We start from the raw sequence: 16,634 nt of genomic DNA, 5'->3' as shown, positions 1-16,634 counted from the left end.
TTGTTGGCATAGCTGCACAAAGTGCAAACACACACACACACACACACACACACTCATGGATCTCCTTTGTCTTGTTCACGATGAGGGAGAGGCCAGAATAGCACCCTCTCCCTCAACGTGATCAAGACAAAGGAGATGATTGTGGACTACAGGAAAAGGAGGGCAGAGCACGACCCCCATTCTCATCGACGGGGCTGCAGTGGAGCAGGTTGAGAGCTTCAAGATCCTTGGTGTACACATCACCAACGAACTATCATGGTCCAAACACTCCAAGACAGTCGTGAAGAGGGCACGACAACGCCTATTCCTCCTCAGGAGACCCAAAAGATTTGGCATGGGTCCTCAGTTCCTCAAAAAGTTCTACAGCTGCACCATCGAGAGCATCCTGACTGGTTGCATCACCGCCTGGTATGGCAACTGCTCGGCCTCCGACTGCAAGGCGCTACAGAGTGTAGTGCGTACGGCCCAGTACATCACAGGGGCCAAGCTTCCTGACATCCAGGACCTCTATACCAGACCGTGTCAGAGGAAGGCCCTAAAAATTGCTAAAGACTCCAGCCACCCAAGTCATAGACTGTTCTGTCTGCTACCGCACGGCAAGCGGTACCGGAGTAACAAGTCGAGGTCCAAAAGGCTTCTTAACAGCTTCTACCCCGAAGCCGTAAGACTCTTGAACAGCTAATCAAATGGCTACCCGGACTATTTGCATTTTTACGCTGCTGTCACTTTACCTCTACCTACATGTACATATTACCTCAATTACCTCGAGTAACCTGTGCCCCCGCACATTGACTCTATACCGGTACCCACTGAATATAGCCCCCGCTAATGTTATTTCGTTGTTGCTCTTTAATTATTTGTTATTTATTTTTTCTTCTTTTTTTAAATTTGTATTTATTTTTTACTTTTTTACTTACTAAGGTCTACTACACCTGTTGTATTCAGGTTGTATGTGACAAATAACATTTGATTTGATTTGATGCACCTCCTCACTCTTTCCGGATCTAACCTTTTCCTCCATTGATGGAACGACGCCTGTTACTTTTTTCCTCTCTCATATTCCTCTCGTTTTCCATTCTTTCTCTTTTTCTCCCCTCATCTTTAACCCTGTTCATCCCTCTCTCTATTTATCCTACATTATTCCTCCATCTCCCCCTCCCCCCTCTCTCTCTGTGCTGTAGTGTGTTTGTGTCAATGAGCGTCAGACAAAAGGATCTCGGTGGTCGCTGATGTAATGATGATGAATGCTGCAGCACTGCCAGTCCCCCCCCCCCCCCCCCCCCCCCCCCCCCCCCCTCAGGGATCCCCCGGCACCGTGCTGCTCCCCCCACCCCCCAATTTGGAAGTACACCCTCAGCATTTTTCTCACAAATATTATCTGAGTTTATATAAGTTTCCGTACTATGTAAATTCAGGACAGCAATAGATTGTGACTAGTTTGATTTCTTCGATAATGGTCTCCTTGACCAGTTACAAAAAATTAAAGGATTTTTCAAAGGCAATGTTTGTGGCTTGTTGTTTAACCCGGTGTGAAGAGAAAACACAGATTCTCTTTTTTGATCAAAGGCAAAAGTTTATTTCGGTGTTTGACTTTGATGTGCACCATTTGCAGATGACTTTCAACTCCGAGCCTTTGTCACCAAAGCGTATAATTTATGTTAAATTGATTTGCTTAATGTGCTTATAAAATAAGAATGTTTTTTCCCCCTTACCAACAGTCTGAATTGTGGTATTTTAAAGCTGTTTAATCGCCTCCCTTTCTGTGGGAAAGGATTATGGTGGCACACAAATAAAGAACACACCCTTTCATTCTCCCTTCACTAATTGAGTGTGGGACAGTCATTTCAAGGAATAAACATTAATATGAAATGTACATTTTATTTTGGGTAACGACTGCAACCGATGCGTGGTTCATAATGCCTTCTTTTGTAAGGTGCTTACTGAGCGAGCAAAGACCAAACCCTTCTGTTAAACAGACAGAGAATAAACATCATACAGCCGCTGTAAAATGTTGATGATTTTTTTTTGTGATGTCTCATGCAAACGTGGCGGAGTATGTGATTTTCTACCCACTGGGCACACACTGGTTGAATCAACATCGTTTCTGCATAATTTCAAAGAAATTATGTTCAACCAATGTGGAAGAGATGTTAAAATGACTTTTTGTGCCCAGTGGGTATTGACATGTAAGTAGATTAGTGTGTATTCCCTAACAGCTAAGGTTCAGGGTGGATGCCCTACAGTACATGACGACATACAGTATGGTGACTTTCAAAAGAACTGTATAATATTATGTGCCTCCCTGAGAGAAACCGTCGGCATAGAAAATATCGTTATCATTTCCTGGCCTAGATTGGAATCGTCCTCCATGTACTTACAATGTGTCATACTAATGACTTACTCAATAACGATAATGGTTATAACTAGATTAGGTCATAACCAGAGTTTCCCACGGCCAGGTGACATAGGAAAAACTCTGGGCACCGCTGATAACCCACGTACTGCATGTGTCCAGAAAACACAACTCGGGGGTTCAAAATTAGATATCAGTTACATGGCTTGCGTGTGAAGACACTGATAAAAGGTAGCGAGAAGTAGAAAAAGAGAGGTTTCAAGAAAAACAAGACAGAAGGAGAGAGAGAGACAGACAGAGAGGAACACCTGCAGGACGGGGGCGATTGGATGTAGCAGTGGCGTCCAGGTCAGAGGGATTATGGGTGAAAAGGTCCCGCTTTTAATTGCCGCTCTGGAACCACGGACCGCTCCGACCGCCTCGTGGAACACAAAAGGGCGGTCAGCCACGCTTGAGTGGCCTGGAGCTGTGAATATTTGCTCTAGCAATGGAATGTTTATGCCCCTGCTTTCTCCTCACCCCTCACTCCTCCCCCAGTAGATTTCCCCCTTCTGAATCGGAACATTCCCCCCCCCCCTCCTGTCTTCCAACCTTTTCTTTCTCTCTTTTTCCTCCCCCTCTCCTCTGAATCACCTGGGAGGAGGCAGAGAGGTTTGAGGGCTAAAACAAGGAAGGGAGCGCATGCAGACACGCACGCACCGGCAAAAGCATGGGCATGCCAAGGGTCAGTCAATGTTGGGAGGAGTTTCTTTCCCTTCTCCCTTTTCTTCTTTTTTTTCTCTTCTTCGCTTTTGCAAGAAGTTCAATCGTCCGAACGGTGTAGCGTGTAATTTAAAGGGGGGCAGAAAAAACCTGACTCAGGGGCTCTATTGTCTGATCTCCCCTCTGCCTGAGATGGACTGTCAGTCGAGGGGCGCCTCACGTTTGAGTTTCTATGGTTGCGGGCCGCTGAAAGAGGTTGAGCGGCTTGCTGTCTCTCTCGACCCAGGACCTAAATCGATGGCGAGCTCAGGAACTCTCTCTCACACACACACACACACACACACACACACACACACACACACACACACACACACACACACACACACACACACACACACACACACACACACACTTGTTGTTCTCCCAAAAATAGAAAAATCTCTGAATCTAACCCAAAACTAAAACACTCATCCTATCAAAGGCATACCAGTGATTTGAGATGAGATCTGTTGTAGAAAGGGTGAAACAATGTCTGGAGTGACATGGTACACATGTATTCATGTGGGAGTGATTAGAGGAAGAGCTCTTGTTTAATTCTGTTTTGATTGGTCGGGGAGTAATTGCTGTTTTTTTTGGTGGTAACGCCACGATTGCTTACAGATGTTGTTGTCGGTTAGGAATGGACGGCAGACTGAGTGTTTTCAGGAGGGTTGGACAAAAAATGAACAAAACGCATGTTTGTCTTTATTTGAAAGAAAAATGTTGCATAGACTAAATATTTCCAGCAACTATCCTTGAATTATGGCATGTTTCGTGGTCTAAAAGAAGCAGAGGCACCATGCCCATAGGGGGTACGTGCCCCCTCAGATTTGTCTTTAAAAAAAGATAAAAAAATAAATAAATAAACATACCAAAAAACAACAATCTGCAATACCAACCACTTGAAGCTGGCTTTAGCTAGTCCAGACAGGTTCCCAATCTCCCAACCTCATAACTAGCTACCAAGAAGTCCTTTCAGGCTATCAATCAAGTTTTACCCAGATTTTTGAAGAGATACAGAGAAGCATATTTTGTTTCTTTAAAAAAAGAACCACCAGTCAGGACGATACAGACAGTTCAAGAGGGTATGCTTGGAAATGCAGAAAAATAAACTTAAACAGAATTAAACAGAATGATTATGGCTCTAGATTGCAGGAAAAAGCTGTTTCAGGTGTTTTAAAATGCAAACTTATAGCCCCACTCCAGACCACCCTTGTCATTCTCACGTACTTTGTGCCCCCTCAGATTTCTGCGGTGCATGACGCCCCTGAAAAGAAGGGCTTGCAGTCGATTTCAATGATGCCATGTTTTAAGTGGTTTTTAGCTCCATGTTGGGTTACTGTCTCCATGGCTAAGATTCAGGGAAGACTTGACCCAAGTCGAGGTTCTGAACTAAGACGATGTGCTACTATAGACTGTTGGCTGAACTCCTCTTTAAAACGGAGAGACAGAATTAACCAAAACAACGTTTATTCTTCGAGAGAAGGAGAAATTGCCTGGCAGCATATTATTCCCAAAAGGACCCCCAGACAAGCCTTCATTTTTGGGGTTGTGAATGTTTCTCTGTAGTATCCCCTGAAGGTTAGTCACTTCTTTCTCTCTGGAAAGGGGAGGAATTCTCAGTACGTACCTATCCACAACCTTCACTTCCATGTACTCTAAGATATAACCTAAAACTTATTGTACAGCAACTTCTTTAACTAATTTACTTTGAAATAAAACATATAGAACTGAATTCCCTTGGTTACTGGAAGTTTACTTTGTCACAGTTGGGTAAGACGAGAAGTTAGCTCGCTGTCCTGTTTGTAGGGTTGAAAAAAGACCAAAATTCCAGTTGAAGGATTCCCCGATTTTCCTCTTATTCCAGGATTTGTGTAAAACCTGTAAATTTGGGGAAAGTTATCAGAATACTATATGACCGTTGGGTGCGTTGAGAGGGCAGTGGGAAGATCAAACGTAACAATTATGAGGGAAAATAAACACAGCGGAGCTGGTGGATTGACCTTCGCTGTGGCTGGGGACGAAATGGGATTGGCTGGGAGGACTTCCTGATGGTATAGAGGTCAGAGGTCAGCAGACATGAATGTCAGTACCATGTGATTGTTTTCTTTTCAAAGCTTTTAGATGTCATGCCTTTAATTCAACACAGTTAGTTTCTCGAGAGGTGGAGGCACACTGTCGCAGCTCTATTGTTGAGCGAGAGTGTGACATCATCAGCCTTTTGAGCAATTCATTGATGCTTCATCTTTTATCTTGTTAAAACATTGGTTGTTTAACAATGGTTTGAAGCTTAAACAAAGCAACAAAAAAAAAATGTATTTGATTTTTTTTTAACTATGATAGATACTTACTGGGCCATCCTTACTCAGAGAGACCAGTGTATCTGGAGGGAATGTTGGGAAAGTCTGTGATGAGACAGTGTGTGCTAATGGTGTACTATAATGGGACGCTACATCATTGGTCTCCTCTTGGTTGGGGTACTTACCTGTCCTCTCTCTCTGTCATCCCCCTTCCCCAGGTGTCCTGTCTCCATGACGTGCTGAGGAATGAACAGTCGTCATGGAAACCCAGTCCCAGGCCAGTTCTGCAGCTGAGAAGAAGAAGAGGGTGGAGACCATCGTGGCGACCAAGGGCTCGTCGGCGCGTGCCGACATCAGCGAGAAGGCTGTGGCCTCTAGCACTACGTCAAATGGTAAGAGTCTAACTTACCTTAATCCCCCCTTCCTCACCCGCTCTGATCCTCTCTCTTGTTCTCTTCCTCGCTGGTTCCTTCTATCTCTCTCTTGTCTATTTGTCATTTTGTCTCACTCCAAACAGGGGGTTACAATGAGTTGAATGTTTTGGTCATGAAGTTGAAATATTGGTGTTTCTTCATTTAGAATGATGTTTGTAGTGGAATGCAAGACATGAGTGGATCATGCTTATACAAGTGTTTTCTGAATGCATATCAGTTATACTCATGTGTAAAACAAGGCTCTTCTGTAGGAGATTGAGTTCATATGCAACATACAGTGCCTTCAAAAAGTAATCAGACCCCTTGACCTTTTCCACATTTTGTTAGGTTACAGCTTTACTCTAAAATTGATAACATTTGTATTTTTTTCTCATCAATATACACACAATACCCCATAATGTCAAAGCAAAAACTGTTTTTTAGACATTTTTGCAATACTGAAATATTACATTTGCATAAGTATTCAGACCCTTTACTCAGTACTTTCTTGAAGCACCTTTGGCATCGATTACAGCCTCGAGTCTTATTGGGTATGACGCTACAAGCTTGGCCACCTGTATTTGGGGAGTTTCTCCCATTCTTCTCTGCAGATCCTCTCAAGCTCTGTCAGGTTGGATGGGGAGCGCTGCACAGCTATTTTCAGGTCTCTCCAGAGATGTTCGATCGGGTTCAAGTCCAGGCTCCGGCTGAGCCACTCAATGACATTCAGAGACTTGGTCCCAAAGCCACTTGTGTGTTGTCTTTGCTGTCGCTGTCCTGTTGGAAGGTGAACTTTCACCCTAGTCTGAGGTCCTGAGCACTCTGGAGCAGGTCTTCATCAAGGATCTCTCTGTACTTTGCTCCGTTCATCTTTCCCTCAATCCTGACTAGTCTCCCAGTCCCTGCCGCTGAAAAACATCCCCACAACATGATGCTGCCACTACCCTGCTTCACCATAGTGTCATGACGTTGGCCTGGGGGATAGGTTTATGACAGTCATAAATACCTCTTTCCCTCTTTTTCCTCTCTACCCTACTGAGGTTACATTTGCAAAACCCTTGGTTAACATAGAGATTCTGGGAACGTCAGAATGTGGGGGGAAATGAACTATATTCTGGTAATCCAAACAATTGAACATATGCAGTGGTACTTAATGAATATGATGTCAGTTCGGTGGTCATCTAAGACATTCTCATCAATGATAAGATGACAAACTACAGTGGAAAGTCTACACATCAGAGTTATCGGATTCACATGGAATTGTTGTTCAATTTAAATGTTTGAATATGAAATTATTTGTGACGGGATGAAATGTGAGTTTAGCTTCTAAAATGTGAGATGTGGGTTTTCATAAGTTAAGGCTGCTCACTCAGTGGCCCGCCTCTGTGAAGGGACAAGGGCTATAACACTTTTCAAACACACCCCCCTCTCCCTTCCTATATAAAGCCTTGACGACAATGTAACCTCCTGTTCCAAGGATGTAGGACAACGGTCCGATGTCAGAATGGTTCAGATAATAACTACAGAACGAAGCCAACATCAGCGTGAGCTTTGGTTGCGAATGGTATGAACGTTGAACTCTTATTCACTATAGAAGTGATACCTCTTAACTGTTGAGTTAGCGACCGCAGCTGCAAACGCAGGTTAGGAAGGAACAGAGTATCTCGTCTATCACACAATGACGTTACTACAGCGTATCCAATTGACAACCAGAGACATTCTTCAAAGGACAGAGGACTCGGTTTGGCAACACGGCCTTCCATCTACCACCAACCTACTGAAGCGCAGCTCAGAGTAAATATTTATTGCATTTTCCTTTTCCAAATGGCCGGTAATTTAGAATGCATAAGATACTGTATTTACGATAGCTCAGCTTCGCCTTTGTTCCTGTCTTTCCGCTCTTTCACTCAACCCAGCCCTTTTCCTTTGTGTAACAAGCTGTCATATCTGTTCCGCCCGCTAGGGACGTTTTCCTTTATGATGTAATTTGTAATCAAGTTATGATTTAATTATGTGTATGTGTGATTAGTTAGGTATTTAGTAAATAAATGATTCAACCCAATTTTGTATTGCTGATTCAAATTGTTAGCCAGGGTTCTTGCAGATAACCAAGAATGTACAACTTTCAGATGAGACTGAAGTAAGATGAAGATTAATGTTGACTGCTATGGATGTAAAATATTACTAGGTCTTTAAGAGTTTATTCGGAAGATAACAGCTCGATAAATATTATTTTGTGGTGCCCGACTCTCTAGTTAATTACATTTACATGATTAACTCAATCAGGTGATATTAATTACGGAGAAATTATTTTATAGAATAGCATGTCATATCACATAATCCGGCATAGCCAAAGACACGACAATAGGGATGGTGCCAGGTTTCTTCCAGGCGTGACATTTGTCATTCAGGCCAAAGAGTTCAATCTTGGTTTCATCAGACGAAGTGAATCTTGTTTCTCATGGTCTGAGAGTCTTTAGTCCATTTTGGCAAACTCCAAGTGCGCTGTCATGTGCCTTTTACTGAGGAGTGGCTTCCGTCAGGCCACTCTACCATAAAGGCCTGATTGGTGGAGTACTGCAGAGATGGTTGTCCTTCTGGAAGGTTCTCCCATCTCCACAGATCAACTGTAGAGCTCTGTCAGAGTGACCATCTGATTCTTGGTCACCTCCCTGACCAAGGCCCTTCTCCCCCGATTGCTCTGTTTGGCCCGACGGCCAGCTCTATGAAGATTCTTGGTGGTTCCAAACTTCTTCCATTTAAGAATGATGGAGGCCACTGTGTTCTTGGGGACCTTTAATGCTGCAGAAATGTTTTGGTACACTTCCCCAGATCTGTGCCTCGACACAATCCTGTCTTGGAGCTCAACGGACAATTCCTTCGACCTCATTGCATGGTTTTTGCTCTGACATGCACTGCCAACTGTGGGACCTTATGTAGACAGGTGTGTGCCTTTTCAAATCATGTCCAATCAATTGAATTTCCCACAGGTGGACTTCAATCAAGTTGTAGAAACATCTCAAGGATGATCAATGGAAACAGGATGCACCTGACCTCAATTTTGTGTCTTGTAGCAAAGTGTCTGAATACTTATGTAAATAAGGTATTTCTGTTGTTTACTTTAAAAAACATTTTAATACATTTGCAAAAATTTCTAACAACCACTTTTTGCTCTGTCATTATGGGGTGTATTGCGTAGATTGCTGAGGATTTTGATTTATTTAATCAATTTTAGAATAAGGCTGTAACGTAACAAAATGTGGAAAAAGTCAATGGGTCTGAATACTTTCCGAAGGCACTGTAGGCAACATCTTGAAGACACACCAAAAGAGAGGTAGGTTTTGACTGTGGACTCATTCACATTTTCATCGTTCACTCACGACACAGCTGCAGAAATGAAGAATATTAGATAACAAGATAACTTTTTCTCCAGGAGTGACTGGGACTGCCAGACACAAGTCATAACAAACCCGGAGAAGAAATGACCATGACTTAAGTTGCAGCTGTGCTCATTAGCCTGAGCTGTAAGAGTGAAGTTTTTTTGCGGGGGAGGGGGGGGGTCGAGGGGGATCGAGGGGGATCGAGGATTGGAAGAGTTCGGGGAGGTTCGGGAGGTGGAGTAGAGTTAGGGGTGTCTGCAGAAAAAGAGAAAGAGAGAGAGAGAGAAAGAGCACTCTGTCACCCTTGGTTTCCGTCTGAGTTGTAGGATGTGAAATGTTATCTTTCCAGGTCCGTGGCGGGAGACTTCAAACACCCCAGGAGAGGGTTAATGACTACGAGAGTCTGCCTTTCTCACTCTCTCTCTCTCTCTCTCTCTCTCTCTCTCTCTCTCTCTCTCTCTCTCTCTCTCTCTCTCTCTCTCTCTCTCTCTCTCTCTCTCTCTCTCTCTCTCTCTCTCTCTCTCTCTCTCTCTCTCTCTCTCTCTCTCTCTCTCTCTCTCTCTCTCTCTCTCTCTCTCTCTCTCTCTCTCTCTCTCTCTCTCTCTCTCTCTCTCTCTCTCTCTCTCTCTCTCAATATGCCAGTTATAGCAGGAAGTTGAGTGGGGTGGGGTGGTGTGTAAGAGGGAATACATCCTGATGCATCTTGTGAACTCTCTCCCTCTCTTACTCATTCCCAGATGGCCAACACTATTTTATTAATTAAAGGGGGGAAAGAGGGGAAAAAAAGTTTTATGGTGTGGAAAAAGCATGGATGTCATTTGGCTCTGGTGATTGCAGATTTCTCTTTGTAAAGCTTCGACAATTACTAAATGCTGTAAGGTTTGTCTTGGAAGCTCGCTCCCGTAATCATCCAAACCTGATGGAGTCACACACACACACACACACACACACACACACACACACACACACACACACACACACACACACACACACACACACACACACACACACACACACAGAGAGAGAGAGAGAGGACAGTTATCCACAGGGAAAGAGTGAAGCACTCTTCTAGATCCATATCTCTGAGAATCGTAAGATAGCTTATACATTCTTTGTGCAGGTTATAATGACAGCACATTCCCCAAGTGGCCCCAGAACTCATAACCTCTTATCAGGTGTAACCTTACACCCCGTCAACTTTAACCCCTGTATCCCCCCTGTCCCTGCTCCCCGTACAAACAAAAGGTAATTGTGAGCAGCTGTGGAACCCCAGTGGCTAGCTCTTCTCAGGAAGGCCCAGGCAAATATTTCCCCTGTCAAGCTGCAGAGGAGTAGTGGCCCCTGAACCCACGCAGGGGAAACCCTGTAGGACACCCCTCCGCCACAGCATGCTATTAGAACTGAAAAGGGGAAAAGTGAAAAGGGGCAGTTATTGGTGGACTTATGGGCTGTTTAGCTTTAGGCATCTCTGAAGTGTTTTCTTTTGCAATACAATTACAACATGATTGAGTGCTTTGGTTTTGTTTGTGATTAAAGCATATGGAAATAAGTTATTGGAAAACCTTGCCTGATAGGCTTTGAGTCAAAGCTGTTTTGGACTTAATTGATTCAAATGTTGGCAAGACCTGAAGGTTATAATTTGATTAGAAGACTCCAATTTTCATTTGAAATGACGTTACTATCCACTCTCCCGAATCTAATTCCAGAACACAAAGAACAAAGAGGACAGATACAACTTTTTTTCTTTCTAAAGATTAGAAAGTAAAAAAAAAAAAAAAAAAATATTCAGTAGATAACACAAGTAAATTAGTTGTGGTTTGTAATTATGATAAAAATACTGTACTTATATTCAGTCAGAACCCTAAGGGCTTAGTGCAGTTAGTTATACACTTGCAGTATGTGACAGTGTGTGTACATATGTCCTGGGGAGTTTCCTAACTTAATAAAAATCTGAGCAGTGGAAATAAAAAATTGGCAAAACTTTTGTTTCTTCCTTTTTGTCCTTTCTCTGGCTTTCTTCCTTTATTTCGCTTCTTTGTTATCTCTCACTCTCTCACTTTCAAAAAATAAATCCTACTACCCTCTCTTTTCTGTCGACGTGCACTCCTCTCACTTCTGATCTCTCTTCCTCTTCTTCTCTGTAAGTTTTGTCTGAGTTGAGAGAGCTTGCTTGGTGCTGTAACGGAGTATTGGAGGGGGAGCTAGCTGTAGCTAGCGTTCCCACATGGTTGGCTAAATGGTGGCTTCATCCTGTGTGCCATTCATGTCCTCGCCCGCTCCCCTGGCCTGACAGCTCAAAAGGACCGACTGGGCCACAACAATGCTGTGATTGGTGTTATTTAGGAGGGCAGGGAGGAGGCATGGGGGAGACCCCCCCCCCACCCTCATCATTCTCCAGGCAGGTGGACCACAAAGTCTCCTGATTCTTTTGTTGCTTCCCTGGTCCCTCCAAAAAAAGATGTCCATGCTCTTTGGCTGAATAAATCCTGTCGTCATGGGATAATTTGATAATAAAAAAAGTAAAACGAAGGGAGGGAAGAAGGGAGGGGAAGGCCTATTGATTGAAGAGAGAGAGAGGGGAAAAAAGTTTCTGGTTGGTTGGCCCGTTGGACTTTTTTGCTATGGACGCTGCTGAATTAGGGAAAGCGAGGGAAGAGAGGGACAAAGAGGATTGAGAGAGAGAGAGAAAGAGAAGGCTAGAAGAGAGGGAAAGAGTGAGCGAGAGAGGGGAAGTAGAGATACAAATTAGAGACATTTTTTTAAAGAAAAATTGGAGTGAGAGGGGAGGGTTTGAGTTAGCGAGCTAGTTTAGGAAATTGTAGTGGAATGCATGGCCTAAAGTAGCAGGGTGTCTGTGAACCTAATAGTTTATGAAGGAAGGACTGGAGACCTTTAAACGGTCACGCTTGGAAGGGCAGGAGCAGGAGTCTCAGAGGCCCAAAAGTTAAGCCTTGAAGGGCAAGGAATTTTCTGCTTATGTGTAGTAGGTTACCAGCGATATCCCTAACCCAAACGGAGAGCGTGGCAAAAGAGTTTCGGAGAGAAAAGGAGCTGTTGACTGCTTTGAAAATAGAAAAAAAAACTTCTGAAAGAGGGAAGGAGAGGAGAGGGAGAGATACAGAGAGAGAGAGAGAGAGGGGAGAGATAGAGGAGAAAGAGTAAGGGGCCACCTTCTTTTTAGGGAGCCATTTAAATGATCCACGGTAAATAGAAGGGGGATGTCATCTGACAGAAATAAAGTTCCCGGTTAACAGCGGGGATGGAAAGTCATTTACAGATACGCTGTCCCTGGCCATCTTTGTGCTGCCCAGATAAGGTTTCATTTCAGAAACGGATAGGAGACATTTTCACTTACGGGGCCCCCATTCTGCGACACCTGTGATAACAGCTTGTGGACCCTAATTGAAAATGGGTTTCAAAATGGATTTTCACTTTTCTTCCACTGCCTGCCTCACCCCCCCTTCCTCCATCATTCCCTCCCCACCTCCTCACCCCCATCAACACAACCCCCCCCCCACCTCTGCTCCCATCCCTTTTCCATTGCTTTCCTTCTGTCTGGAAATATTGGAGGGATGGAGGGCCAGGGAGGAGGGAGAGAAGGAGGTGGGGGGTGGGGGGGGGGGCTGGTATTCGATGCGTTGGGGAAAATGGAGCGTGGGGAACAGATGATCCCTCAGCACCCTGTCAGCGGGATGACAGCCGCGCGATCCATCTTATTAATGAAATCATTGATCACTTAATGGGACTCATAATCAACTGTTTCTCCACTGTCCTCCTGCCTCTTTACTCCCTCCTTCGCACGCACGCACGCACACACACACACACACGCACACACAAACACACACACACACACACACACACACACACACACACACACACACACACACACACACACACACACACACACACACACACACACACACACACACACACACGAGCATTGCCACCATCACCACTCTCCGCTTTTCATTCCACCTTTTCTCTCTCTTTACCCCCAAAAGTCAGATTTTCGTTAACAAAGTAATGGAGATTTTATGAGTGGCTTTGAAAAATATGGATGATATCAGAGAGAGAAGTGGGGTGGAGGAGATTTGTTGGTGAAATGAAAGTAGGCCTGTGTAATCATAATTTATTTCATCATTTAGTGCCAGCTTGTACAAGTCTTTCTGGCTGGCAGCTCTGGTATGGTAGTGGCAGCTCTGGTATGGTAGTGGCAGCTCTGGTATGGTAGTGGTGTCGCCATTTCTTGTGAGAAAATATTGTTGATTTACAGTATGTCTATGTTTGGGGCTGCGATTGCATGAATTATGCTTGTAGACTTGTAGTCTGCTTGTGGTAATAGTAGATTTGACTGTGAGTGTGCAAGTGTGGGCTGTATACATGTATGTATAGTGGTGTAGTGAGGACCATGTGGCTCCTGTGGTAAAAAGCAGGGAGGTGGGTCCCTCCTCGCACTCTCTCAGCCAGCCAGCCAGCCAGCCGGGGGTTAATGAGAGGGGGTCTGATAGAGGCCTGATGGAGGGATAAGGGACAAACAGCACAATGGAGGAGGCGAGAGAGACCCCCTCTGACAAACCCACCCCATGCCTCGGACGAAAGGCGGCTTCTAGGCTCTGTCTGAGTCACACACAAACACACACACACACACACACACACACACACACACAAGGAATGACCACTTTACGTTATTCACGTTCACAGTGTTTGAGATAAACAGTATAATGATACAATACGATGGTAAGAGTGAGAGCGGTTGTTAGATACAGAGATATGAACAGAAAGTCAATGTGGCCCTATACACACACACACACACACACACACACACACACACAGTTGTGCAGTATGCTGTGGACTCCACTGGTGAGTCAGCCGTTTCATGGACCTCTGCACTGAAGGCAATTTCCTGCAGCAACGGGGCGACGGGCTTTGGCAGGGACGCCTCACGGGGGCCTGAGGCGCAGGATTAGGGCGGCCCCGCTGCTCGTCAGGGCGGAGGGGCCCTTAGCTAGCCCAGGCCCTGCCCAACAACCTCAACCCAGCCTGACCTCCCCCTGCCTGCATGCCTGCCTGGAGGACCCACAGTGGAGGAATCACACTGATCCATCCAGCATCCATCCACCCTCCGGACTGGGAAGAAACTCCACTGCTTCCACATAGCCTCTCGCACTGCCTTTAGCAGTACTCAACTGTAGCATGCAGAATCTGAATCACGATACTTTCTCTCTCTCTCTCTGGCCCTCAGGGGTTAGGGGGAGGTGGAGGTGTTTTGCCCACCTCTCTTATGCCCACTGTCTTGCGGAGATCTGGCAGGAGTGTTTGCTGGGGCTTGGTGTTTCTCAAGATTCTGGTGCTGGCATCATGTAGTGAAGTCGTTTAATATAGGTCACCTTCTTTCATATGTCTACCGAAAAGGGAGTGGAAGCAAACACATTTGGTATTGGTCATTTTATTAATTCAGCCGGTAGTATTATAGTGCAGTATAATATAGTTTGTATGAACCTTTAAAATAGTGTCCATGGAGCTCCTGGGGTCCTTTTCAGTGAAATGGTGAAAGCCGTGAAGGCCTATGAAGTCAGGGGTCAACAAGGTCAGGAGCATGAACCTTAACCAATGAACATCCTCAATACTCACAGAGGGGGATCAGCCTGGCCTGTCTGTGCAGGAGGTCGGAGGAGGTGGATAGCAGTCTCCCCCTAACTACTGACACTGGATCAGATATTCTGTCCCTTCAACAGTTATGGTTTGGGAAAGGAAGTAGGGTAATCTGATCCTAGACCTGTTGTTAAGAACAACTTTCTACCTAGACCTGTCTGTGTAGTTTAGAGAGCGAGACAGACAGACGGGCCGGCGGACGGAAAGACAGTCAGGGGCCTCGTAAAGACATAAAGTAGTAAAGTAGGAAAACAGTATTATTCTGCCACTGTGTCCATTTGTCGGTAGGCATCAGTGACCTCCCTCCTACGGAGAGGAACAAAGCAGGAGTGTCCTGACCCTGCCAGCAGAATGTATTAGTCCGTGTCCCTCTTCACTCTTTCTTTCTTTTCTCTCATTCTTTTTCTTGTTCCCTCGCTCGCGCCTGCTTACCTCTGCTGGATGAGAGCGATAGAGGGGGATGTGAGGCTTGGAGAGAGACAGTAACTAGTGTGTGTGTGTGTGTGTGTGAACCATTTAATATGGCACAGCGGTCTAAGGCACTGCATCTCAGTGCTAGAGGCATCACTACAGACCCTGGTTCGATTCCAGGCTGTATCACAATCGGCCGTGATTGGGAGTCCCATAGGGCGGCGCACAATTGGCCCAGCGTCGTACGGGTTAGGGTTTGGCCGGGTTAGGCCATCATTGTAAATAGGCTTGCCTATTTAAATAAAGGTTAAATAAATGTACAAAAAATTAAAAGTCTTGTGTCTCAGGGAGAGGGTGTGTTATGCTGCATGTGAACTTTGGTGAGACAGTGTTTTAGTGTCTGTGAATGACTTGTCTGTTGTCCAGAGTGTGTGCTGGTATATGTATGATTGAGTGCATATGTGTGTATAAGTTGGCATTTGTTTTCAAAAACATCTGTATGTAAAACTTGTTCATTTACCCCGGATCAAGATGCATGAAAATGAATCAAGACGTGATCTTAGGTTTCAGGTTTGAAGGGTAGAGGGGGAGGGAAGAGGGCACCATGTGCTAGTTTGCACCCTAAACCCTGTAATCTCTCCCCTCTGACCTCCCCGACCCTCTGCCTCCCCCGTCTCCCCCTCTCCTCCTCTCCCTCCCCCTCTCCGCCCCCACTCTCTCCCCTCGCAGTGCGAAAAAGGAGCCAGGATCAAAGAAAGTAAAACCATGGCAGTGATTTCTGGTGATTGATTAGAAGCAGAGGAGGTTGAGAAGCGTCTTTTCTTCCCACTCTCTCGTCGGCTGTGTGCGCACCCTCCCAGGGCCCTCGTAAATAGCTCAGCTTTTCAAGTGTGAAGACAACTGCCGCCATTGGCAGCCAGTTCCAAGAAATACCAAGTAACGACATCCATGTTGGAACGAGCTCCACGCTCAGGTTGTTTCAAGCTTTGGATGTGCCTGTTGGAAGGCGGTGGAACCCAGGAAGGAGAGGAATGGAGAGAGGAGGTGAGGGAGTGATTTTCAAAAAAGGAGGGCACGCGGAGAATTGGACTCAGATGTGTAGCGAAGACAGGGGGGTTGGAAAAGAGAAGAAGAAACGTCTGACTGTCTGGGAGGACTGAACTCACGGCTGTTGCTTACAGCAGAGGGGCGGGCAGTTTGAACTTGAGCAAGGCCCTTCTCATGTTAATCAATGCCATAGCTGTCTCTTACCATCTCCTCCCCCTCGGTCCTAACACAAGCCAATCCAATGCCCCGGGCCACTGACAACTGAACGGCCCTCTAAAGGCATGTTAAAGGGCCGTGCCTATTCAATGTTATTGAGATAAATATGCTGAAATGGGAG

At 45.3% G+C, this 16,634-nt stretch overlaps 1 protein-coding gene across 4 annotated transcripts in view; it reads left to right on the top strand.

Moving 5' to 3' along the window:
• Nucleotides 1-16,634, top strand: part of LOC110489888 (transcriptional activator GLI3) — a 128,231-nt gene that overhangs the window by 18,811 nt on the left and 92,786 nt on the right. For 3 of the 4 annotated variants that reach the window (XM_021562848.2, XM_021562850.2, XM_021562847.2), the window contains exon 2: nt 5,613-5,786. In XM_021562848.2, coding sequence (XP_021418523.1) covers nt 5,654-5,786 — 133 coding nt within the window. In that variant the 5' untranslated portion in view covers nt 5,613-5,653. Of the gene's footprint in view, nt 1-5,612; nt 5,787-15,979; nt 16,295-16,634 lie in introns of those variants that run through there. The other variant, XM_036944151.1, reaches the window with a different exon arrangement.

Source organism: Oncorhynchus mykiss, chromosome 15 (genome assembly GCF_013265735.2).
Source record: "Oncorhynchus mykiss isolate Arlee chromosome 15, USDA_OmykA_1.1, whole genome shotgun sequence".
NCBI lineage: Eukaryota > Metazoa > Chordata > Actinopteri > Salmoniformes > Salmonidae > Oncorhynchus > Oncorhynchus mykiss.
This window is presented reverse-complemented; position numbering and strand designations above follow the sequence as displayed.